Source organism: Merops nubicus, unplaced genomic scaffold, assembly GCF_000691845.1.
Source record: "Merops nubicus isolate BGI_N331 unplaced genomic scaffold, ASM69184v1 scaffold3951, whole genome shotgun sequence".
NCBI lineage: Eukaryota > Metazoa > Chordata > Aves > Coraciiformes > Meropidae > Merops > Merops nubicus.
The window spans coordinates 1-26,797 of NW_008586058.1; the positions used below are offsets into that span (position 1 = coordinate 1).

At 40.6% G+C, this 26,797-nt stretch overlaps 1 protein-coding gene across 1 annotated transcript in view; it reads left to right on the plus strand.

The window, feature by feature from the left end:
• Positions 1-5,142: 5,142 nt before the first annotated feature.
• LIMCH1 (LIM and calponin homology domains 1) overlaps positions 5,143-26,797 on the plus strand; it is a gene marked incomplete at its 5' end in the record, with an annotated part of 74,906 nt that continues 53,251 nt past the window's right edge. The window contains 5 exons of the mRNA XM_008948515.1: positions 5,143-5,258; positions 8,556-8,586; positions 11,614-11,724; positions 15,991-16,186; positions 20,540-20,789. Of these exons, the coding sequence (XP_008946763.1) occupies positions 5,143-5,258; positions 8,556-8,586; positions 11,614-11,724; positions 15,991-16,186; positions 20,540-20,789 (704 nt within the window). The remainder of the gene's footprint in view (positions 5,259-8,555; positions 8,587-11,613; positions 11,725-15,990; positions 16,187-20,539; positions 20,790-26,797) is intronic.

The window sequence follows — 26,797 nt, forward strand, 5'->3', positions numbered from 1 at the left end:
CGGGACACAGGCTGACGAGCTGGTAAGTCCCGCTCCCCCCCGCTCCCGAGCTCGCTCGCCTGCTGGCCTTCCCCATCTAGCGCTTCGTTTTCGTCAGCTGAGGCTGTTGTGTGCCGCAATCCTTTCGGGGGGTGTGCAGCCTCGTCTCCCCTTCCTGTTCTGTGCTGGTGGGGCTTGCCTGCAGTTCTGGTGTGCCGCCATCCGCCTGCTGGCATTCAGCATCAGAAGTTTCTGAGAGAATGTGCCCTGGCTACCATCGGGTTCCTTCCAAAGCTGCTCATTTGGAGTCTGCCACAGGAAACAATCTTCTGTGAGATACAGTTTTACTGTATATACAGCGAAGCATACTGCATAAACGGTAAAACATCTATGTTAAAACATATGTAGAGAGAGTAAATCATACAGTAAAGCATATTGGATAAATAGTAAAACATATATACCTGTATGTATGTGTATATATATACATGCACGCATATATACGTATATACAGTACAAGTTCCCAGCCTTTCTCACTCACGTTCTTTCCGGGTGGTCATGAACTGATTTTTTCAATGTTTTCTTTCCATCTGCTTGCGAAGTCAAGATCCAATGCTTTTACATAAATTAGAACCACAAATTATATAAAATGGAGAAATTAGGGAATTAAGAAGAAATTTTGAGAGTAAGTGCAAGGCGTTTAAGTATCTGTATTGGAAATTGCTCATAAAAGCAGTTTGGAAATACATATTTTTTAAGAAATTGTCCAATTTATTCTGGAACAGGGAAAATTTCAGCATTCCAGAGATGAAAAAGGCCACCTGTTTGTCTGCAGCTGTCCTGCAAAACAGCGCAGTGCTACTGGCCACTAATAATATCTCCAGCTCGCAGAAGTGGCATGCACTTGACATTTTATTTGGCATTCAGTGCAGACGTATCGCTTGGCTTGCTTTTGTTTTCCCTGAGTTTATCTGTATATCTCATCCAGGCTGTGCAGTGGCACATCTGACAAATGATGGTTCCACAGTGATAAGCTGCAGGTCCGATTTGCGGCGTGGATACAGTGAGAATATTTTGTATACTGTTGTGGCAGATTAAAGGAATGGAAGTGGGCCAAATTCAAGCTGTTTGCCATTGCATCTGATCAGCAGATCCTATGGAGAGAATTTGCCTGCTGTGAATATTTGATTCTCGCTAGCTTGAACTATCTTGTGTGTTGGCAGTGCTCCTGTGTGAATTTGCGGTGTCTTTCCAGGGTGTCTGTCCTGCACGCCTGCCAATTTCTCTGGGTTTTTTTACAGTGTTCAGGATTTTGTGCTCTACTTCATGTGTGAGGAAAATTACTTAATGCTATATGGTGAAAATTTTTTCATGTTTATAACACATGGTTTTCCAGTCTTTTAAAAACAAGAAAAAAATATTACAAATGGACAGTGTATTATTTCTTCTTCCTTCCTGCTTCATGAAGGTGTAACCCCTCTGCCTCGCACTCTCTGAGTTACCTGCAGGCTGTTGTCCTGGCAAAGTGATTTTGTAGAGCTGAGTCTGTCACGTTACACACCAGAAAGGTTGAAAAGGTGGCAGCATTGAAATGCAGTTGTGAGAGCAGGAACATCATTCCCATCCTTCCCATTCTTCTGACTCAGTTCTCAGGGAGTCATTCCCCAAACCCCTGTTTATCTGTCCCTGCTCCTTACTGGACCTTTTTACTGGTTGTGGCTGGTTTTGGTCAAGTTTGTAACGTTTTGTATGTTGGCTAATTCTTCAGTTCTGAAATCTGGTATAGCAAAACATTTACATTAATAATTTTTGCATTTCTAATGCTTAAAAGTGAATGATAGTGCTGATCTAACAGTAACTGTCAGGGCTTTGCTTAGGCAAGCAGAAAATGGCTGGGGTTTAACCTATCAGTGTATCCTGTCCTTGTGTCCTCTGTCTGTCACCACGCTGAAGCATTTGTCTTCTGTAAGCAGCCTGTTTAGAGTTTATGCATAGATAAAATTTTGTAGGTATCTGTAGAGTATGGGTTTATTGATACCTATAGATGTCTATAGATCTAAACGTTTACAGATAAAAAAGATTAATTTTGCAAAAGAAATTAAGACTGTAACATGTAAGTCTACCCTTCCTCTGGGTATATGAAGGACAAAACCCAGAAGACTTTTGATTGAATAGAGGTGTGAACTGAAACCAAGAGGAGCCAGCATGAGACAGTTGTAGGTCCTCTGGGGCTTTAGGAAATGATGTGCTGACCAAGTGACCCATCCTCCATCTACTCCCAACTTTGCAACTGCAGCAGGTAACTGCTTGGAGAAAGGCAACATCATCTCCATTTAATGTACTGAGGAGACTGCGTGTCAGTGCCTTGTACATGCTGTCAGAGGGATTAAATTTGGGTTGTGCACCTTTTGAGAGCACTGTAAAAGATCCTGTCCTGTTAGCTGAGGCACGGCAGCTGGCCATGCTGCAATCCTTGCCCTTGCAGTATGACCCATTTGCCTGACCTATTTAACGTTGCCGAGTTGTAAGGAGCTGGACATGTACATTAGGTGAGTTGTTTCAGTCACTTATTTAAAGTAAGGATGTTTTACGTACGTTGGGGCTTGGAAACCTTTTTTTTTTTCTTTTTTTAGCTTCTTGTTCAGTGACAAAGAGTGGCGTTTTAGAGTAGGTAACTACAAAAAATGCATAGTTACAGCTAACAGCTACGGAACTGTAATTTTTCTCAGGAATTGTAAGCAAAATTTTCTGAGAATTGAGTAAACCAGAAGTCGACCAATGAAAAGTATAGTAATCCCGAGAGAAAGCTTTACTGGGAGCTGGGTCTTAATGATAAGACTCCGTTCTCCTTTTACTGACTTGGGAGAGGTTAGTGTTTTGATAGAACTAACAAGTACGAATTTCAACTGTACTGGAACAAACTAGGAGAATTTTCGTTTTGCAGTAGTATGAGATACGTTTTTGACTTGAGGATAGGCAGCCTAGGCAGTTTTATCTGAATATCTGTCACTTGAAAACAATTTATTTGTTGTTTTTTTAAAAATAGTTTTTAACAAATTGCCATTTCTATGACCATTGGAACATAAAAACTATGAGACTGTTAACAAGAGCAAAAAATTCTGTCAGAGCTCACCGATTGCATCTTGGTGTGTGTGATTATTTGTGCCCAAACAAGATACCAGCTTTCTGAGGAACTGGTTGGGTGATGGTACTTGTGACTGGTGGCAAATGTTTTTATGATGACCATCAAAATAAAAGCATCCACAAAAACAGGCGAAGGATTATGACACTGGGTTTTTTTGAGAAGCGGGCATTCGTTCGTCAACAGAAGAACCAAGTTTCCAAACAACATGGCTGTGAAATGGCTGATATTTTTGTTACTGCTTGTCATAACTTAGATGTGAACTTTTGGCATAAACATGAGTACAATTAGTTATCCCTGGAGTTCCCCCTCCTTTGATTGTTTTCTAAACCTATTAGGTTACTCTGTCCTCTATATTATTGTAGGAACTTTTTAAAATGCTTTTGCATTTTAATTAGATTTACATGTTGCTCCACCCATCATTTGGAAGTGACCAGAACTGTCGTCCATCAAAGGCTAGACACAAGAGTTATTCATGTTGCAGTTGGAAAAATTATAATGCAAACAGTAAACCAGATGGGGAATTTTACAAGCATCTTTTAATCTCATGAATGATGCTGTCTCTCTGGGTTAGGGGCTCTTTGCTTTCTCCACTGCTGTTTCTTTCCCCCTGGCTCCCCTCCAGAGCTGTTAAGTTTCAGCCAGGGAAGAAAGGGAGATTTGGACTCCTCTAAATTTCCAAGTCTGGTTTTTTTTTGCAGGGTGGCTGGTGACAGCGAGCTTTGTGTGTGAGAGCGTTGGCATGCAGAGAGCCGCAGCGATTAGCATGCTGATTTCTGCGCCCCGACAGAACAAACAGGGCTGCTCTCCTCTCGCCGAGCTCTGGCCCTGCCACCCAAACAAAGACCTGGGAGCAGATGTGGGGAGAGCCCCGCTCGCGAATCCTGCTCTGTCGCACAGAGGGGGTAAGAGCTGAACACAGCCCAGGCTCCTCTGCTTCCCAGTTTTTACAAAAAATGGAGGTCTCTGCCACATGCTGCGTTTCTGCTCCTCTCAAACTCTTCAGGTGGTAGCTTACCTCCAGCTGAGGTTTGAGATGAGAGGCCTCAGAGAATATAAAGCTGTACAGTATAGCTTGTGCACATGTCTACCATTACAGTTGCTGATCTGGCAACGTATATATCTAAAAACATGTTCTTTACTGACTTTCAAGATTTATCTGCATAAGAAGGATTCAGTGGTTTTACAAAAAGGGTGCAGTGTACATGCATATTTGTAAGTATCAAACATGTTAAATGTATATGCAAACATACAGATTTAATCCCCTCGGTGAAAATCCACGTCCATCCATCACTTGTGTTTGGTTTAAAAGAGGCTTACATCAGTTTGTGCTTAATCTCTCTTAGTCATTGATTTTTAGTTTTTACACTCTGAAAAGTGCAAATCCTCCATAAAACCTGTTACCAGATTGGTGTTTTTTTCTTACAGACAGTGGTCACATAAAGTGTAGCTTCGAACATTTTATATGGGGAGAAGGCAACTACCACTTCTCCCAGTGGCTTCTGGCCGGTTAAGGTTGGGGAGGCAAGAGACCAGCTGTATGAACTAGGAGTAACTGGCTTGTTTGTATCAATATGCGCAAAGTTTTTTGAACGAGCTGCTTGCTTAACTGGTGGTGGGACGTTTCTTACCTACCCTTCCTGCTCTCTTTAGAAATCCAGCCTTTTCTGCCCTGTAACATGCTGAAGTTGTGTTGGCAGCCTACAGCAGGAGGTGGAGAAATTAGCAGGGTTTTTCAGTTGAAATTGGCAACATCTGGGTTCGGAAAGAGAAAAGTCAACAAGCTTGTTGCACTCACATCTCTCTCTCTCTCTCTCTCTCTCAAGGTTTCATATTTATCTGGTTTTCAAACAAAACATATATTGACTTCTTAAATTATATGACAGGAAATATCTTTGGTTCTTCATTTAACAAATGATATGACTGTTTGTGAGCTATTAATGAGTTAGGGAGAGATTGGTTTGGTAGGTTTATTTTTTTTCAGTGAAGAAGAGTGAAAAGTCTTGCTTTTTTTTTTTCCTGTCTCTTTTCAGGATAATATCATCTTATTCTTAAGAGGCTGCAAAGAGCTGGGACTTAAAGAATCTCAACTTTTTGATCCTGGTGATCTGCAGGACACATCAAACAGAGTAACCATCAAGTAAGTAAAACAGCAGCTTGTGATTTTAGATGCTTGTGATGCAATAGTGAGTATTTAAGGATAAGCAAAAAGGGTGTAGAACTGTCCTTTGTTTAGAGCAGATAGGAAGCTGAGGTTTGGGAAGCCTTCAGCACTGGGAAGAAGACATTGTTCCCTTCAACAGTCTTTCTCTAAGAGCTGGGCTTTTTCCCAGAGAGATCAACCACAGTTCTTTTAAAATACTGTTTAGTTTTAATGAGATTCTGTGGGACTTAGGGGTTTTCCTGAGTCTAAATTGATGGCATTCTTTTTTGTCTGTCCAACTAATGAACTATGTGGTCTGTGGAAAATAAAATTGCAGCTCTGTTATTTCAGATTAAATTGTTTTGGAGATGCATTATAGGACATTTATAAGCCTCTCAGACTCTACAAGGTGCAGACATGAGTACAGACTGTTTGTTTTCTAACAAGGTTGGGGTATGATATTTGGGCTGAGGATATCTGTGTGAACAGGAAATCCCACAGTTTACTTTTTCACTAAAGCCATACACCTACTACCACACAAATTTCTACATGCATATTAAGAGGTTCTTCTTCGTAATAACTAAGTCATGTTTTTTGAGGGGCATAAAGTGGTTTAAAAAACATTTTTTTAATCAACTGCTTTATAGCCATGTTATGTGCACATCCTTCACTACGAAGAGTGCTAAATGCTTAGACTCCAATGTTGTTATTTTTAGCATTTTACTCCACAAAGTGATTTAAAATATAGGTGTGAAATTGCCACAGAAAGAACTACTGACTTGCCTGACATCACACAGAGCAGGCTTGAATCAAAGTCCATATACTCAATAGATTGAGCTCTTAAAGAGGAACTGTTGTCCCTTTCAGGGAAGACTTTGTCATCATGGACTGGAAGAACAGAAGTAGTCAAACTGTAATTTTCTCGTATTTATATTAATGGCAATCAAGCTCTCCACCCCCTGAACACAAGAGCTCCATATGCTTTCATAAAATTAACAAAATTTGTAATAGGTATTATTTAGAAGTTTTAATGAAAATCTTGTGATTATCAAGTGTAGTATTAAAAAGTTATTGCTCTACAGACTAACACATACTGCTGAGTTGATTTAGTGGCCTTGTTTCATTTGGCCAAAAAGATCACTGGTGAAATCCTGGTCAGACATACCCATTTTAGAGCAGTATATGGAAACAATTTACTAAATTTCAGCAGCATTTTTTTCCCCCCTTCTGGCAGTGAGAGCTGGGCAAGTTTTCCTGATGTTCAGGCACTGTCTGGGAAAACTCAAAGGTTCTGAAAATTGAATTGGCCACTTTCCTTGTTTTAAGGAACATTCTCCCACTTTTTGCTCCTTTCCAACTTTCTGGCTGTAATATGATGTTCTTCTTGCCTGTACATACCTGTGAGAGGGGGCTATGTGATATGTTTCTTCTCAATCTGTTAATGTTGCAATGAAAAGTTCTTCATGACATCCTGTAAAATCATGACAGAGTGATGATTGGAGAGGGTTGCAGAACAATCCCTGATCTCCGTAATCTCCATATGAAACCAGAGAGAAAGGGTCTTTCTGATAAGAACCTTGGTCTTTTGAAGTTGAGGATGGTGGAGTACCTCAGAGGAGGCAGGTTGATAGGCTGGGAGTAGCATGGAGCTCCAAGGAGAGCTGTCCAACATATAAGCAAGTTAAACAAGGAGTGCCAGCCTGTGGAGCTGGCTTGGCCCTCCACTGAATATGACCCTGGATAGATGTGAAGTGTCTAGCTGGCATGGATTTTTTTTACCCCGATCAGCTCTTCAGAGACAGCAGCTGTGGGAGTGAGCCAAATGTTTTCCTAGCACTGTCCAAGTTCACACTGAGTAACTGAGTTGAGGTGTACAAGCCAAGTCCATGACTATTGTAGAGAAATATGTTCAAGACTGTCTTCTGCTAGCTAGTTCTTGAAGCATGAAGTTGATTTTTTTTTTTTTACTCTTTCAAGACTTTTAGGTTATTTTTTTTAAACATAGTAAACCGGTATTTGTTATGTGGTGAAGGATGAATGTGACATTATTGCACATGGATAATGATGTTTTTAATCATTTTTATCAATGTTAATTGAGGTGAGCATTAGATCTGGGTTTTTTTGGGTCATTCATCTTAGAAAAGTAAAGTTATGAGCTAATGCTGTAAAGAATTTCTTCATGTCTTGTTAAACAACGTTTTTTCACTGCTATTTTATTAAGAAAAATAGGACCGTTCTATTTCTCTTAGTATGTGGGTATTGGTGGATAAAATTTTGGCTTAAAAAAGATGTAAAAAACCCCTTTGGTTTTGCATTGCCTATATTCAGGCTTTTCTTGTTCTCACAGATTTAAGGACATTTTGTTTTGTTTTGTTTTATCAGGTAACCTTTAATCCCTGAGTGGACTTACTGTTATAGTAGAAGGCAATTCCATTATAAATAATCAGGAGACAATCTTTATTAAATCTAAAGTAGTCTTGTTTATTTTCCAACACCTACATGTGATACACATTTCCTCCATTCTTTTTTAAATTATTTCTTTGCTGAACTCTGAAATGTTGTTTGTGTTTGTATGAACTTTGTTGTTTCTTAGATAAAACTTCCACCCTTTGAATGTTGGCGAAAAACTGAATTGAGAAGGATGCCAATGTTCAGTCTCAGTACTTGAGTATATATCTACATTAAGAAAATGTTTTCTACAGCAGGTTCTGTTGGATGTGGCTGGATCTGTGTTGCTTCACCCATCTACTTTGTGATGGTTGTTTCCACAGAAGTATCTATTCTATTTCCTTGATGTTTGCTGATGATTTCATCAGTCTCCTATGCAAGTTCTGTTGCTTCCAGAATCTATATGAGTTGCATGGCTTACTACAGAGTAAAATCTGACTGTTACATCACTGCAGAATGCATTTTAGCAGTGAGGACTTTCATCTTCTTATTTGAAGAAATCAGCAGCTTTGTTTAAAGGAAATATTTTTGGCACTATCCTACTTTACTGTGGGACCATTATAAACACATTTTCTTCTTATACTTCCAGAATTCTAATTTAATGATTGAAGGAATGGTGACAAAATACTCCCATGTTATGAATAAATGAATGTGTGAACTACATCTTCTTAGCTTTCATGTGTTTGCAGCCAGCAGAAGCATTCTGTGGGCTTTTATTAGGGAAAATGTGATCTGCTGCATATACATTCTTGGAAAGTGTGTCTGCTTTCTGATTTTTTTTTTTTTCTTCCCCCTCCCTTCCTTTTTTTTTTTTTTTTTTTTGTGTACGGACGTATGTGCAACCAGGAGCACTGACTATAGTAGGAAGCTGAAAAATGTAAGTACATTACTTGGAGTATTTGTTGGTTTTGTTGTTTCCTTATTTTGTCTGGTTAATCTTATATTTGGCCTGAGCAAGAATTATGTCAGTAAAGGCTTGAGTACAGATGAATGTTGCCGAAAAGTTCTTCAACATACAAACCTAATCAGGTTCCACTAGAAATTTAGGTAGAACTGCTATGGCACAGCAGCCTTAAAAATAAAATGGAAAATGTTTGTCTCTTCTTAGATAAGGGATAATGTGATCTCTGTGCAGTCCACTGTCGTTTTCACTGGGAATGATCTGACTATCCAATGAAGCTACACTGTTGTAGCCTTTTTTGAATATATAGACATAAAGTACATTTGCACAAAGCATTTAAGACGAAGCAAAATGATAATTAGACCTGTATGCAAGTCTTTACTATCAGATTTGCTAGCTTGCTTATTGTTCTTCCAAATGTATTCCAAATGTTTCCCTGGAAAGGTTAATTCCAATTAACTTCAATTTCTTGTTAATTTAAACTAATGGCAATGGTAATTGATCCTGTAATTAAGTAGAAAAAAAAATGGCTGAACTTTGCTGCTCTCAGAGTAGTTATTCTTCTAAAGCCTAGCAAGCTGTCTGTCCTTAGTCAGCTGTAAACTGCTATAAATGCAATTCTGTATTGGGCTCACGTCTCTATAAACTGCTAGGAAATGCCAGGACCTTTCCATAATAACTTTGCAAGCCAGTAATCATGACTGCAGGTAAAAAATAATAAAAACCACCAAATCCACCACCCCACACCCTAGGAGCCCCTTATTTGATCCTGTCTTTTCCATCATCATTACACTGCTATCTTCTGAATCCAGCATGCCAAGTTGTAGGGAAGGAGTATAGCTTTGGAATTCTAGCACATTTGTGGGCACTGGCTAAATATCTGTGTACAGATGTATAGGTAGAGTTTCAAAAGTATCCTCCACAGTGTGTTTGTAGGCAATATATACTTTCCAGGTGCATGATCCTGCAACCTCGGCTGGCAGCCAGTTAGAATTGCTTGCAAATATGACATTATTTGGGGGGAAAAAAAAAAGGTGGATAAAGGAAGAAGAGGGAAAGTGGTCAAATGCTAGCAGAAATAAATAAAAATACCACAATCTTAATCAGAAAACTGAATGGCAAAATGAATTGGACAGTTTCCTGGTTGCTAGGAATACTGTATTTGCAAGTGTTTTCACTTAACTTGAGAACATATACTGTAAGAATTTTTTACATAAATTTGTTGAGTAGTGCTGGCTGAAGGAAAGCAGCTCAGATAAAGGTTGTTTCAAGACAAAAAAAAAAAAGACATCAGTATTGGCAAAGCCATCTTCTTTCCCATAGCACGGTAGTATTGCTTTGGATGCAATTTTAAAAATAAGGATAAAATTTCTCAACTTTATTTAAAATGTTATTCAGTTATTTCATGGCATGTATATTATTTATAAACTAAAGGAAAATATAAACTATATCTATATATAAAGTATATTCTATTTTACATTGTGCAGCACAGTTGTTTTTGAACGGGGTCTGTATGACACAGGCCTTATCCTTTTCTGGCAGGGCCTCAGTTGGAGTGTTGTGTGTGATTCTGGACATCACACTTAAATGAAAAATTGGAATGTTAGAGAAAGTTGATGAAAAGTGGCTCATCAGAAGTCTAGCATATGTGACTGAGGAGAAACCACTGAAGGAAAGTGGGTGCATGTTTTAGGGAAGAGTCTCACAGGGACGTCTGTCCCCAGCGCTCCCTTGGGATTTCTCCTAGTCCTGTTTTCTTTTGCTCACTATATAGTATGAATTACACAGCCTTGTCCCATGAATACATAAAATACTGTATTACAGTTTATTTAACTTTTTGAGACAGGTAATGGCAACTGTTACTTCTTACTGGTTTCACATCTTTTCCACATCAAAACATTTCCTACTTGTTCTGCAGTTAGATGCTTTGCAATGTCATGGAATATGCTGAAATAATGAGCATTAAGTGAGGAAAAGCCCTAAGTTCTGAGGTGATAGTTTGGCATTTTACCGAGTGCAAAACACTGAACTAAATTGCCTTTGATCAGTTTCCAGTCCAAGTTGCTGCTGAGCAGGTACCATTAAGTGGAGACATATGTGGGTGCAGAGGAGAACTCTTTGCTTTCCCTGCATGATATAAATTTCAACAGTTTTGGAGGTATTGAATTTGACCATCCTGAGCATCTTAGTTTTTCCTTTCCTAAAATAAGTACACCACCAGTAATGTTAGATCAGATTTCTTCGCTACTTAAAGGAGGGAGAGGGTACATAAACATTTGCAAGAGCAAATCTTGGCTTTTTTTCTGCACTACTTTTGAAGTGACTCTTTAGTTAGGGAGAGACATCAAGTCAGAATTTGAATGAAATCACTGACTACTTTAATCTGATAGAAATAATCAGATGCTCATGGCTTTTGGTTAATCTTGGGCTAAGCATTTCTTAAGCTAGCAGAAACCTGAAAGTAAATGTTCCCATATCATCTGGTTAATTACAGTAAGATGACTAAAAATGGAGCTACCTTTTCTGTCCTTGAAATAGGCAGGCACACATTTCACATGTTTTATTTATTCCATTATTAATACTTTTAATTAATGACCACTGGTACTGGTACTCTTAAGGGATTTTTTTTTCCCCATTGGATTTACAGACAGATATATTTGTAAGTCTATCTTCTAGACCATTTCAAATATCTTGCCTAGGTTTTATGTTCAAATTTTTTTCCCGCTCTTTATTTTCCAGGCAGATGTGACAGTTTCTTACTTTTAATAAAAATACCAGGAAGACAATGTGTTAAGCTACATAGTCTGTATGTCTGTTTAACTTTTCATGGTTACCTGATCTATTAAGGTTTAACCACTGGCAGACACTTCCCTTTCAATTCATATTTATAACAAAGTCATGCGCTGCTCTGCAGTTTAGAATAAAGAGAAGATGCTGAAGAGAAATAAATTTAGCTAAGTGACTGTGTAGATGACTTCAATTAATTCTTATTAACTTCTGCAGGTGTTAGTCACCATATATTGGCTAGGGAAGGTGGCAAACAGCTGCACATCATATAGTGGATCAACCCTGAACCTGAAGGAGTTTGAAGGTTTGCTGGCACAAATGAGAAAGGTATCTTTTTGTTATGTTTTGGGATTGGAAATTTCATTTCAATTACTATGCCCATAAATAACCTGTTTGTTGCTAAATAAGAGGGAAGTTGGGGGCTGGAGGACAAATTACTTAGTAAAACCCCTGCTTCCTTCGAAAAAGATTGTCACTTCACCAAACCATAAACATAACTTTCTTTGGCAAACAGCTTTGTGGTGATATCAATAATGCAATGCATGATGTCAAACAGGGCATTAGAATTGTTTTGTGGCTCTGTCATCTTCATTTCTATATGTTTTAGTTTGAATTATTTTTATTAATGACATACAGTTTCAGCTAAAAGAGCTGAGACTCAGAAGTAAGGTGGCAGGACTCACAGGAGCCGAGAGTTGTCTAAAATATTCGGTCCCATGGGCAGCTCTTTTGTTTTTAAATTGCAACATAAAGCATCAAACCAAAATATCTAAATAAAGCTGAAGGGTAGAAGGAGCAGATTACGTTTCACCAAGGGCAAAGTTATGATAGGTCTGTTATTTTAACAAAATATGAATTCTGGCTGAAATCCTGGTGGTTTATGACAAGCTGAGCTCTGTTGAAAAGGAGAAATTGTGATCTGGGGACTTTTGAGTGCTCCAGCATGCCCTGAAGCTTGACATGAGACGCTTAATCCCAGTAGTGGTTAGCATTGGTATCCAAGCATGCATTTACTGACGATGGAAGAAGGAGCAAGGAGCAGGCATGTAAAAAGATAGCCAGACCTGGTGCTAGTGTTCCATGCTTAAGAGAGGCCATGCAGATGTTCTACAGCTGACAGTGAGCTACCTTCCCCCTAGTACAACCAGAGGCTCTCAACTAGACAGGTAAAATCCTTATTTGTGAGCCCAGTTCCTGTGAACAAGTGAGCAGAAATGGAGAGGAAAAGAGAACAGAACTCTTCTCTGTAGAGGCTTATTTTGGTCTTTGTTTGAAATGAGCTGTGCTAATCACTTAGGACTTTGCCACTCATGAGTGGTCAGTGAAGAAATGAAGGTAATACTTCAGTTGTTTCCAAACAGAAGATGCAGGGAGGGAGCAGTCCCTACTCTGAAGAATCTGAAAGGTGGAACAAAGATGAACAGAGGAGCTAGAACAGAAAAATTGTCAGTGCTGCATGGTATCATGGTTTATTTTTAATATTTAATCGTGAAGCACAAGGCTCCTCTTTTTCCTTATCCATAAAACTACTCATCAGAGCATTTCTGGAGGTACTATCTTGAGCCCTTTAGTACGATGAAGGAGGCTGGGGCCAAAAGGCAGCGTTCTTCAGGGAGCTGATGATTGTGGAGCCCTTGGCTGGGCATTGTAGGGCGCTGCAGGTCAAGGACAAAAGCAAGAGGCTGGGGATTGATTTGTTGCAGATGTTGGAGCTGGTAGCAGAGTAGAGGTCTCATAAAAGCTGAAAGCTATATATTCCTTTAATGTAAAAACAGAGCACTTTGCAGTCCTGAAAGGTCTTGTTTAGGTGGTGCTGTTGGAGGGCTACTGGCGACTTACTGAAGATCACCTCCCTGCTCCTGTACACCCTTGTAGTATTTCCCACTGGCAATTGTGGGCTTGTCTGTTACTGCATTTGAAGAGGGTTTGGTTGTAAAATAGAACAGGTTAATCATGCTGTGTAACACTGATGTTCTTTATAGCTGAGCTCAAGTGATGAAGACACTTTATCACATTCTTTACTGGCATTTTTTTTCCAACAAAATTTAATCATTAAATCAACCGTAAATTCAGTCTGTTTTAGTTTTTCTGCTGTAAATCCTCCCTTGCCTTCTTTTTCTAATAAGCAAATCAAAAGGCAGCTCAGATGTAAGTTGTCTTGGACTCATCTTTTTCTACTTCTCATACTGAAAGGGCTATTCATTTCTAATTTTATTCCTGCTATTCTGTTTTTAATTTCATTAACTATTTGGGTACACATTCTTTACTTTTAAACTAGAAATTCCCAATGACAAAACATCTGTGGCTTTTTGATTATATTTAGTGGGTGTAATTTCCTGGAGAAATGCATCTTATACTTGGCATTCACGCTTTTATTACTACTCCATGACGTCCTGTGTTTTTAATAAAATAATAAAAAGACTGTCGTGCTGTTGTGTGCCATATTACGGTGTTATCAGTCCTGCAGATAACCACTTTCCCATTGAAAACGTTTGGGAGATGACGTTTGTTCAAGGCAGGACAAGTACCCATCTGTGAGACTGCATTGGGTTGGGAGAATAGCTTTGCCAAGGGGAAGGCTGGAAAGAACGTGTTTACAGAAGTCTAGGATCCCATCCTGGTGCCTGCCTCCTAATTCCTGGTGAGCAGCATGCAAAATTAACATCAACAGGCCTTTGAAAGTAGAGTCTGTAGAACTCATTAGTTCACAATTGAACAGTTTTCAAGCTCTGGAAGATAGTGAATGCAGGATGGGGCTTTTTGCCCGCATTTAAGTCCCTGTAGCTGCTGAGCAGTTCTGTGTCATTCAAATACAGTAATTTAGGAAAGTGGAAGTGTGCCTGAGGATTGAGAATAGCTGATTGGTATGAAAGGATTTGGGGATTTAGGGAATTTGGATTTTTTAAAAAGATTTTTGGATCATGTCACAAACAGGATTTTGGTAGGATTTTTAGATTTGTTCTTGGATGTGTGTAACTCATACAGATTTCAGGGAGACAGATCTTTGTTGTCTAGGCGTTTCTGTCAGTATTTTATTTCACTGGCAGGGCTGGGAAAGGAAATTACATAGGATTTGGTTACAACTTTGTTAGATGTATTTTATTTGTTTTTAGAAAAGACTTTCACTTCAATTTGTGGTGAGATTACTTAATGACATTACCACAGTGCAGCTTGGCCTTAGGCGACCTTTGCCGCTGCCCTTAATGTGGTATTTTGGCAGAGTAGTAGTGAGTGGCACTAATTAAACCTTCTTCCTGAAAAGTCTGCAGGACGTTGGGTCTGATCCCTCGGTCTCGCTTCGAGCACCTCTCTTTCCCATCACGGAAGCTTTGATACGTTACTTCAGGGCTCTTCTCTCTCCATTACTTCCCCAGCAAACCTGCTTTCTTACTGAGGTGGCCCACCATAGCGTTCTGTGATGTTCTTGGTTGATCTTCTCGTTGGCGATACTAGCAATGGGTAAAACCTTAGCAGTCGGTGGGAGCTGTGCTCAGTGTAGCCATTGTGCTACAGCTAGCAGTAAGCAGGGGGTGCTTCTTAATGAGGAATTAATATTCAAATGCTTTTTGGGGGGGAAAAAAAGAAGGAAAAAAAAAATCACATTCCAGCCTCCTTGGGCCACAAAATGTCAGTCTGATAATGGCACCCACATCTCTGACTTTACTTACTGTCGAGGAAGAAAAACTCAGATTTATCTTCGAAAAAATGTAGTTATTTTTGTTTTTTCTCAGCCCGTGCAATTGTAATTAATGTTAAGACACTCTCTGAAACAAGGGATTTATTATAATGCAAGGGTGAGGATGGCTTCTATTGACCTTTTCCTCTGCTGGAGTTTCAGTGTTTTAGTATGTGCTGCTTGCACTGGAAAGAATTTATAATCACAGGGCTGTCAAAGACAACCATTGTTCTCCCTGCTCTGAACATGTGGGTCAGCTACAAGTGCTTTCATATCCCCCAGAGCCAGGAGCTGGCAAAGAGTAAAGAGCACAACTGAATTCTTCTGAGGCATCAGGAAAAGCATTTTGCATATTTTTCATTGCTGATTGCTTCAGAAAGACATCCCTCTTTCACAACAGGAATTTCTCTTCAAGGTAGAGGGAGGCTGGGGCACACTGCTTCATTATTTTGCCGAGCTGAGCAGACAGCATTTGTTGTTGCTGCTTCGTGTCCCAGCCAGATACAATAGATGGGCAAGGGGCGGGGGGAATCTTTTGGAGAGCAGCAGACTTAAACCTGAGGCAGGCACGACGTTAAAATTGTAGTGCCTTCGCCCATGCTATGGACTATGGACGACAAATCAAGTTTCAGGTTACTTTCAGTTTTGATCGGTTTATTAACTTGTTGATTGCAACTTTTCCTCAGTTTATTGTACTAATCTAATGAGTGGGGTTACCTCTTAGCATAAAATTGGGGTTTAGTGCAAGTTTGCACTTTTGTTCTGAAGGGGAGAAGGGGCAGAAAACAAAGCAGCCCATTTTTTGGGGAGGAGGTGTTTAGTTTTTGGGAAGACGCGTTGCTGTCTGACGTGTGGTGGATCTCACGGGGATGTCAGTGGCCTCTTTATGAAGAGGTACCTGCTGTACTTCCATGCAGGAGACGGAGGATATCGAGAGCCCGAAGCGCAGCATCCGTGACAGTGGCTATATAGACTGCTGGGACTCGGAGCGCAGCGATTCCCTCTCCCCACCTCGCCACGGCAGGGATGATTCCTTTGACAGCCTGGACTCCTTCGGCTCCCGCTCGCAGCAGACGCCCTCTCCAGATGTAGTGCTCAGGGGGAGCAGCGATGGTAAGTACCCATCACGGTGTGGTACGTGCATGATGTTGTGACATTTCTGGAGGAAATGTGCCGCTTGGAAGCTGGACACAGCCTCTGAAACCTCCTAATCCACTGGGAGAACTTCTCTGGGAATGCTGATCTGTGCTCCCTGAAGGTTTAGATGACTTTGCCAACAACTTACTTGAAGTCTGTCTCAGTTAGGATAGCATAGCTTTGGAAAATGAGTTACATCATTGCAGTGTAGTTTTATGAAGGGAAAAGTGCTTTTCTGGGTTACAGTGTAAGAGAATGTTATGCAGACTCATTCTAACTTATAAACTAGGCTGGAGCAGGAAATAAGAGTGCAGGAGCAAGAGAAATATTGAAGTGAATAAAATGTTTGCCAAAGTAAAGCCTGGGCAGATAAACAACACAGAAGTATCTTGGAATTGTCTGATACTTGACAGAGTTTTGAATTCTCATGAACATAATTTTACCAAATGTCATACTTGTTTTTATAGTGTTAAGAAAATTGGGTAAATTGATAGCTCCCAGCATCAGAGCTGTGGCCATCTTTATACACCTTTGAGTAGGGACATGCACCTCTAGGCTTACAGAAGGGATGCTGCTTTTCTGCCTTTCTTATCTGATTCCCAGAGGCTTGTAAATACAGTGGGCTGGACAAGGAAGGATTTGCTAGGGATAGGTGTGGAGCATGCACTTAAGTTACCTGTTGTGAGCAGGATTCAGGTTCAGGACAAAAGGATGCTTGGCTGAGGCTTTCTCTGTGCAGTTACAGCCCCTATGAACAGATGAATCGGTCAAACTTCATCATCAGATGAAGTTATGTTGCACACATGAAACAATTGTCCTTAATAATTTTATTTATTTGATTAAAAAAAAAAAGGAGAGGCAGAAAGAGTTTTTGGTAGGAACCAGATGTTCATACTACTTTTGGCAGTGTGAAAGAAACTGATGCTAATCATAACCGGACACATGAGAGATTTCCTGAGGTGATGAGGGACTCCTTAAAACTGGAAAGCTGGCAGGGAGAGCTGGTATCACAGCTGAATTATGAAAGAGCTGTGGGGAAAACAGGGCTAGGATCTGCTCTGCTGTTTTGAGTGGCTTGTGGTATTGGGGCTGTTGCTGGGTGACCATCCAGAACCAGCTACTGGGCTGATTCCCTGAAACAGCCTAATGCCTCCTCAGACACTGTACAGAGCACAGTTTCCACATGCAAAACATTTTTCTGCCTTCCCAAATAAGACGGAAGTGTGGTGTTGGCACATAGGAACATTTCACGTGTCCTAATCGAGAAGCGTTGCTCCATCCTGGGTGATCAAGGAGCGTCCAGCGACCTTGCCTACTTGGAGCTGGTGGGCAGCCACTTCCTATCAACTTCTGCTGTATTAGCAGATTTTAGTAAAGCTTTGTGGTTGGTTTTTTGCCACTGCTAACATACTATCTTGTCACATTTTTGAGTCTAACAAACACAAAATAAGACATGAGCATACAGAGCTCGTTCTTAAAAATTAGTCTTTAACCATATCCAGACCCAGGGTGCATGCAGATGCTGTTGTGTACATGTATGACTTGTCCAGCCAGCCCTTTCTAATATGTCCCATTTTCCCTTGCTTGCTGTTGCCATAACTTCACAGCTGTCTCCTCCAAGAGTTGCAGGTGAGGTGTAGCTTGGCTGACCTCTTTTCTGTCAGACCTCTTCCTGTGGCCCCAGCAGGCCGGTGTTTTGCTCAGCTGTGTGTAGTTTTTGATGGAAGTAATGTGTGTGCAAGGATGGATGGAGGAAAAGGTTCTGCCTGCTTTCCTTCTCTGTCCATTCAGATAGGAGCTATATAAACCAAATAATATGATAGCAAAATAAAACTATGATTAATTCCACTCCTAGGAAAAAAAAAAAGTGAATGGAGATCATTTAAGTGATCCTAAAAGTGATGATTAGTTTAGGTGGAACCAGTAAGTAACACTGCATTTGCAAATGCCATCTGTGGTTAGCTCCACTGTTCAGGAACTTCTCTGGTGTCCTATGCAGACTCGGTTCCTTGGCAAAAAGCAAACAGAACCAGTGGTGGAGCAAAACAGTTTGTTTAAAACACAGTAGAATTGCAGACTGACCTGCCTACTGAGTTGCTGAGGTGCTTGGGAATGAGTAAAAGCCTCTGCTTGAGAAGCAGTTCTGCGTGGATCCTTGTAGGAGGGATCTGTCTGTGTCTGAGTAGCCCTTGTTATGGATTTTGGAAACTTGGTGCTGCTTCTTCTACTTGACAATGTAAAACAACAAAGTTAAGGCTATAAATGTAGATATAAATGCATCTTCGATTCAGTGCTTTGGCTTCAAGTGCTTTTTGCGCAAGTTTGAGCTGAAAATAATTTAATGAGTAAAATATGAATAATTAAATAAGCCATTTGTCTTTGAAGTACTGAACTTGGGGATGCTGGTAGGCACATCAGTAATGAGGGAGAAGAATCTGTTCTAATCCCTCTGCTACTGTGGTTATCTATTCCAGCATTTCTGTCTGCCAGTCCAAGACCGGTTTTCATGTGATACGAAAATAAACACCAAAGCAAAGCCAAGAGCAAACAGAATAGCAAATAACAGTAAGGGATCTTTTCATCTTCTTTTAGCTCCTCCGTGACCCTGCTCAGTCTAATGATATTACAGCTCTTCAAACCTCAGCAGTCCTCAGATACCCATGATTCTGTGGTCGTCTCCAGTTTTTGTTTAGACATAGACTCAGGTTACCAAGCATGATGCCAGTTATCATATTCTCTTAACCAAAATTGTTCAAGCCAAAGACTACTGGCAAAAAGGACACTGTGATTTTTGTCTAGCTAGCTTATTCCCCTTGTGTCTTGTCTTTTCTTACTGTTCCTTTTCACTCTTCTTCATCTCTCTCCAAGCAGACATTGAATAACTCAGTCTGCTGCAAAAGCTCTCTGCAAATAACATTCCTGGCATATTTAGACCTCTTTTCTTTTCCCCCACTTTGAATTATACACAAGCTACTTGTGATTTTTATGACTTCATTGTTTTCAGTTGTTCATTAGGTAGCTCAGTGAATTTTGTAGAGTGGTGAAGCAGCAAGAGGACACAGCCTGGGTGGCTTTCCCTCACCCCAAAAAGAGGAATAGCTGTTGCATATCCAAGTCTTGCAAAGGGGCCAAGAGCCAGAAACATCTGACACTCCAAAGCTGAGGGGAAGATTTGAGTGCTGGTGGGAGAAATGGCTGAATATGCTCCATTTCACTCATCAAGCAAGGGCCTGCGGTGATGTTACACTGCTGGGAGAGAACTATTTACATAGCTTCTTTGTGAATTACTTTAAAAGGCTCATGATGGTGCAGGGAATTTAGTGAATGTCTGTGAAGCAGCTTCCAAAACTACTAGGAGGGCGGTTCCACTGTAAATGCTCATTAGGTGTTTGTCCTACCATTTGAGATTTTTGTTTTCAACTTGGAAAAGCCTTGCTTAAGTTTCTATGTGTTAAATGGATTGTAAATATTGGGAAGCTTAGTTCATTTGGGCAGAATAGTCACTCAGCACTGTTGATCTCCAGTCTCGGTCTCTGTAACTCCATTTCTCTCTCTCACCTTATTTATTTTCTTTGCCAGCAAGTATTCTTCAGTCTTTGCTGTACCAGTCTAACCTCTAAATCCTGAGGTCCCTTTGCTCTCTCCTTGCACCTTAGCATCTGAGGATCAAGTCTCTCTGTTTATTTCAGTGTGCTAGACTGATGGACCAGGCAACCAATGAGACTGAAGAGAGACCATCTGAGTCTTCTGGTTTATAGCAGCTGATACTTATTCTTAGATTTTGATCAAAGCTGATGCTGTGTGCATTCAATTTGCCATTAATATGTGTGTATAAAAACACCCACAGATTTCTGCTGTTCTGTAAATAGACAGCATGCAGCCCTTTTTTGCCTGAGCTTGTATTATGCACATGTAAGTCTAGGTTTGAGAGTATGAATCAGGTCAAACACACCTGTATGTGCTACTATGAGTTGTTTGGGCTTTAGTCAGGTAAGCTGCTGTAGCTGTCCTGTGTGATAAGCAAGCTTGGCTTAATCTCACCATGAGGTTTTTGATGTGACCTGTGCCTGAATATGAGTTTTTCAGGGGTAGAAAACAGGAGTTGGTGGGGGAAAAAAAAATGTTTACTGTTTGTGTAGCTATTATGGCTGCTACAGTCAGTGACTGATTTTAAAATACAAATACAGATAAAGGTGTCCTCATTTTTTGGTACTCACATACTAAATACAATTTTTGATGGTATGTTCTCTTAATTTATAATTTAAAAAAAAAAAAAAAGGCAAACCTGAATGAAAATGAAGAAGGATATTTTTACTCCTTCTCCACTAGGAAGAGGAAGTGACTCGGAAACTGACCTGCCACACAGAAAGATGCCAGATGTGAAAAAAGATGATATGTTGGCAAGGCGGACCTCACACGGTGAACCTAAATCAGCTGTGCCTTTTAACCAGTACCTCCCGAACAAGAGTAATCAGACTTTCTATGTACCTGCTCCACTTCGGAAAAAGAAGGCGGAACGAGAAGAGTACCGAAAGAGCTGGAGCACGGCGACTTCACCACTAGGAGACAGACCTTTCAGGTAAGACAGCCTGGGCAGCTTCTCCCTTCCTCAGTCATGGTGCTTTAACACTTGCCTATTTTATGCCTTTTGTAAGGCATATGAAGCTGTAATATATCTCTTGCTGAGGTGGTACTGATAAATTGTTTATAGCAATTGGCGAAGGTGGCAGGCAAGCAATGAGTGGAAAATAATCATCTTTGTGTCATTATGTACTGTACAATGCAGCATACAGCTTGTTTGACAGTGTTGGTTAACCTAAGTGCTATGGATGTTGACTCAAACCCAAGGCTGGACAAAAATGTTCTGGGTGATCTGTCTCACTTCTCAAGACATTTACTCACTGAAAAACGATACTTACAAGTAACGTTCGTTGTATTCAATCAAAATAGGTAATATTTTTACTGTGTGTTGGGTTTTTTTTTTTAATTTGTATGTCATATTCTATACACCAGTACAGTCTGTATAGCTGTGACTATGTGTTTCTGCATGCTGGTTTTGTCAACTGATACTTCACTTTTGATTTGGCTTAAGAAGCAACTTCCACTGAAGAGCGTAATTTTCTTCGCAGATCATTCATCAGAATATCCTGTGATGTCTTGATATCTACAAAATATGCTTTTGATAAATAAGTGTATGTGTTGCAGGCACAACATACGTTAAACTGCCTTGTATTACAATTCAATAGCAAGCTCCACCCTGAAACCATAGAAGAAGACCAGAATGAAACATCAGCACTAAGTGAGAAGGTGAAAGCGGGCTCCATGGCTCCTGAGGCAAGCTCCCTTACAAATCCAGTAGCTTTGAGTCAAAACAAAGGAAACCCCATAGGCCAGTCTCCTTCATGTAGTGCAAAAGAAACATCAGCACTCAAGGGGAAAGATGCAGAAGAGATCAGAAAGTTAAGAAGACTTGAACAAGCTGGCATTAAGGTCATGTCAGCAGCCCAGCGCTATGGCAGGTTAGCCCAACAGTGTGGGAAGTTGTGCACGCTTCACATTTTTAGGATTGGCTGAAGTGTGGGTTTCCTTGTTCCTCTGATTTCACTTCTAACAAAAATCCAATCTGCTAAGCACTCACACTTACTAGTGGAGGTCTTGGTCTGAAAAAGCTTGGGATGTGGCAGTGTTGGATTGCAGAGTTGTACGATGCTAGCTGCATTTGTGTTGAGAAATTGTATCATCTTACAGCATCAAGTAAACAGATTCCAAGAAAACTACTACACAAATGGCTTTCCACTTTCAACCTAATGTTTTCTTGAATTTAATAAAATATAAATGTACATTAAAATGCCTTGTTTAGGCAAAAGTTTCAGAAACTTACTTTACTTGTTGCAAGTGGAGTGGTTTAGTTTACTGAACCACACTTCTTAGGTGGTTAATATTTTTAGTTGTGTTAATGATGCATTTATTTTTAATGGCAGGAACTATAAAAGTACAGTGCTTGTTAACACATGTACCAGTTTAAACGTGGAGACAGAGTTCAGCAATCATAATTTGGTATGGACTATCAGTAGTTATTCACTTAATACCTGTGCTGTTTATTTTTGGATGTTGTTCAATTTTGTTATTTCCTGTTCTTTAACTTGAAAGCTGAATGATTGCTAGGCTCACTGCCCACACCTTCCTATCATCTGATACTGGATCCTCATGGAAAAAAAAAAAATCCAAACACAACCTCTTTTTCTCATGAGGATGGCCCACAAAGCAGAGTTTTAACCACCATGTCAGAAGACTAGGCTCTTAAAAGCGATCAAAGTGGTTTGACTAAAGGGTAAGTGTCCAAACATCCTCCTGTCCGAAACATTTTATTTAGGATTGTAAGTTGAAATTCTTACAGCAAGTAGTTTAGCAGATGCTATTCTACAGTCTGGCCTTTGGAATGTGGTAGTAAAAAGTACAGCTTTTATGTGATACAGGTACAGTGACACTTGTCTGCAGCCATCTACAGGTGCCATATGCAGATAAGTCAGTCACAATATATATGCTGTCATACGTCCTCTTCTCAGGCTTCCCGCACTGTTGTCAAGCTGTAATGAACCATTGTGAGGTGGTTGAGGCTCCATCCCTGGGGGTCTTTAAGGCCAGGCTGGATGAGGCTCTGGGCAGCCTGATCTAGTGGGAGGTGTCCCTGCTCATGGCAGAGGGGTTGGAACTGGGTGATCCTTGTGGTCCCTTCCAACCCTGACAGATTCTGATCTGTTTTAGCAGAGGACTTTAGAGCCCTAATGGCTCAATGGTTGGACTTGATGATCTTGAAGGTCCCTTCCAACCTAAAGGATTCTATGATTGTGTGTGGTTGTGGGGTATTACTGTAACAAAGCCAGAAACTAATGAAGAGGAACTGTCTGCCATAAATTAGTCTTCCAGGCTCAGTTAGTGTGCTAATCAATCAGGAGTCCATAAACTGGTAGGATACTAGCATAAGACAGTTCTGAGTCCAAGGCTGTAGTATTAATGGCAATAATGTAGCAATATGTTGTTGTCCTGGTTCCATGTAAAAAGGGGTTCAGGGCAGGACCCACACGGAACAGAACTATGTACGCGCTTCTCCCCACCCCCCGAGAGAGAGAGAGACACTTTTGAAAAAAAATGAAGTATATTGTTCAACAAGGAACAGAAAACGAAAAAGGGAGGGAAGGAAAATAATATATACAAAGATTAGGGGAATAATACAAAAAATAAAATATACAAAACCCTCAGAAATGGTTCCAGGGTCCCACGGAGTGAAAGGAGAACTTCCCTCTCCGAGCTCCAAGGCAGGAGTGAAATTAGAAACCACTCCCTGCCTCTTATCAGAGTGTGTGTGGGAAGGGGAGGGAATACAATGGTTTCACCCCCACCCGGGGTCCTCCCAGTTGCTGGAAGGTCACAACCCCATTCCAAGCCGCAAACTACAACAGTGGTAAAATGCAGTAGTAGCTTGCGTTTAGCAACGCAGTGCACAGCAACCAGTGCTATTTGCATTAGGAGGATGCTTACCACATTGGAGTCCCTTTTCTGTGCTTGATCTGCTGGCTTAATCTCCACAGAAGTAGCACATGTGATCAAAGGTGTGGTTCTTTGGCAGGAAATCGGGTCTCCTTTTTCCTTGGGCAATCTGCTCCCCTGACAGGGCTGGAGAAGGGTGGAGAGACAACAAACCATTTTCTTTCTTTGCTCTCTGTGTAAGCAACTCGTGGCATTTGTCAGCTGGAGGAAGGAGGAGCTGCTGGTTTTCTGACCCAGTTGAGGGTCAAAGGGCAGAGCTTTGTAGCCCAAGCTTCACTGTACTGAAGTAGGAGCCTGCTCCTGGAGGCTGTAGGAAGACACAGCAGAAAAGGCACTGGGGTCAGAGGTCTGTAAGGAAAATCATTTGCATGTGCAAGTACAAGAATACTGGGTGGGAAGAAGGGAAGAATTTGCTAGTGACACGTTAGGATATTAGGGAGCATTTAATCTTTCTTAATGTATCATTGTCATTCTCTGTTATTTGAACCACTTCATTTTACCTATTTTCTTCTTGGCATCAAATTCAAATTTCCATACACTAACGGTATTGAGCAATTCTCAGTCCCTTGTGTTTCTGTGTTCTGATTTTTTTTCTTTCACCCCTCTTATTCTCTTGTCTTTCTGTGATGCCAGCCTCTCTTTTTTTCACCTGATCTTGTCAGTTGTCTTCCAGTTCCTCTGAGTTATTTAAAGGCTGTTTTGTCTCAACATATTGACCTCTGGAGAACACCCACAGAGACTGAGTTCTACAAGGCATCTAATTGTTCCTAAAGCTGAAACCATAGGGGACCTTTCTGGGTCCAGCATAGGAAGGATTTGAACTTTTATGCAAATGTATTTTTTTGCTTGGAATCTAATTACTTATTTCCATTGCTGTGGCATGTTATAGGAAAGGGCTCCATTGCACTAGATGCTACACAAATGCATGCCAAAAAGCAGTCCCCCTTCCCAAAGGAGTATATTGTCTCTTTATAGCACATTGCTTTATTGATGTGTGATCCTCCCTGCTTTCCTGTTGTCTGCATCTGTCTCTCATTTACACTAATGTACCTGAAAGGTAAGGATCAGATTTATGCAACCTGCCCAAAAAGAGAATTAAGTGTTTTGTAATAGGTGATGGAGAGGAAGATATAAGAGAGAAATGTGAGCAAACGTTTTGGCATGTTTGCTGAAAAAGGGACATGAACTCTTATGCTGACAATGGGTAAGCATGCAAAACCCTTTTGTTGTCCTGAAATGTAATGTAAGGATCCCCAAGCCTGTAGGAGACCAGGTTTCAGGGGGTGAAAACGCCTGCAGTCTGACACTTTGGAAGCACCTGATGTACCAGCATAGTTTGTCATTTCTGGAAGGGCTGAGGCTGGATGCACAAGAGCAGTTTGCAAATCTGCAAGGAATTCTGGTCCATTGCAAGCTTAGATTTTAAGCCATCTCTGTGATGAACTGACCTTAAAAATCACTTTTGAGACCATCACAGACTGATTCAGGGGACCCCATAATGTCACAGTTAGTCTCTGATTCCATTAAAAACAAAATGTAAACGAATGGAAAATATTCTTAACCTAGAAGCTGCTGAAGTCTAGTCACATACTGAAAGCTCTAAGTTCTTCAGTTCTTCATTGCAGTGACTCATATTTTCTTTTTTGAATATTATGACTCTATATTTCTTTGTTGCCAAAGCCATCCTTCTCAGAAATGCTACACTTGGTGCTCTAAAGCTTCAATAGCATTGGCAGACATGAGACTGAAAAATCCAGCAGTTTTTACTGAATAATCACTTGGTTATGCATTGCTCTTAAAAACTAAAAGCATAAAACAGTACCTCCAACTTAACCAGCTGAATAAATACTCATCCTATTGACTTTAATTTAAGAAGTAAATGTAAACAAGATTTAATGGGGTATTATGTGATTTTGCACATGTCCTTTATGTCCAGGGTTCTGAAAATTATTTCCAAATTATTAGATTTTGGAGAAGGGAATGGTACCAATAGTAAAGTTTGATTAAAAAAATTAAGTTAATCATAGCAACTCTGGCTTATTTAGGAAAACAAGACCAAGTGTATGTGACTTCTGGGTAACTGTTTTCCTTTGTGCCTAAACCACTAGGCATAGTGTATCTACTTTACATCGATGTGCTTTCTGTAAATTTTTCATACTCTTGTTCTAGAGGGGAAAAAAATGTCTTAGGAAACCGTTAATGAGAAATCAGGCTCTTTCCCTCGTGGTCATCTTGTACTTACTGTATTGCAGGTTTGAAAAGGAAATTGGATTTGGGCAAATTGAGGGAATGCCTCTCCTACAAGGACAAGCTGAAAGAGTTGGGGTTTTTCAGCCTGGAGAAGAGAAGGCTCTGAGGAGACCTTATTGCAACCTTACAGTATCTGAAGGGGCCCTACAAGAAAGCTGGGGAGGGACTTTCTACAAGGGCTTGTAAGGAGATGACAAGGGGTAGTGAGTGGCTTCAAACTGAAAGAGGGTAGATGTAGACCTGATGTAAGGAAGAAGCTCTTCACTGTGAGGGCGGTGAGACACTAGAACAGGTTGCCCAGGGAAGTTGTGTGTACCCCATTGAATCAGAATGTTTTAGGCTGGAAGGGACCTCTAGAGGTCATCTGGTCCATTCTCCCTACACAAGGAGGGACATCTCTACCTAGGTGAGGTTGCCCAGAGCCCCCTCAAGCCTGACTTTGAATAATTCCAGGGTTGGGGCCTCCACCACCTCTCTGGGCAGCGCATTGCAGTGATCTATCACCCTTATATTAAGGAACTTTTTTCTAATACCCAGTCTAAATCTATCCTTTCATAGTTTAAAACTATTACTTCTTGTCCTATCATTACAAAACCTTCTGAATAGACCTTCCCCCGCCTTCATGTAGGCCCCTATCAGGTACTGGAAGTTCGCTATAAGGTCCCCCTGTAGCCTTCTCTTCTGAAGGCTGAACAGCCCCAACTCCCCCAGCCTGTCCTCATACGAGAGCTGCTCCAGCCCTCTGATCATTTTTGTGGCTCTCCTCTGGACACACTCCAACAGGTCCAC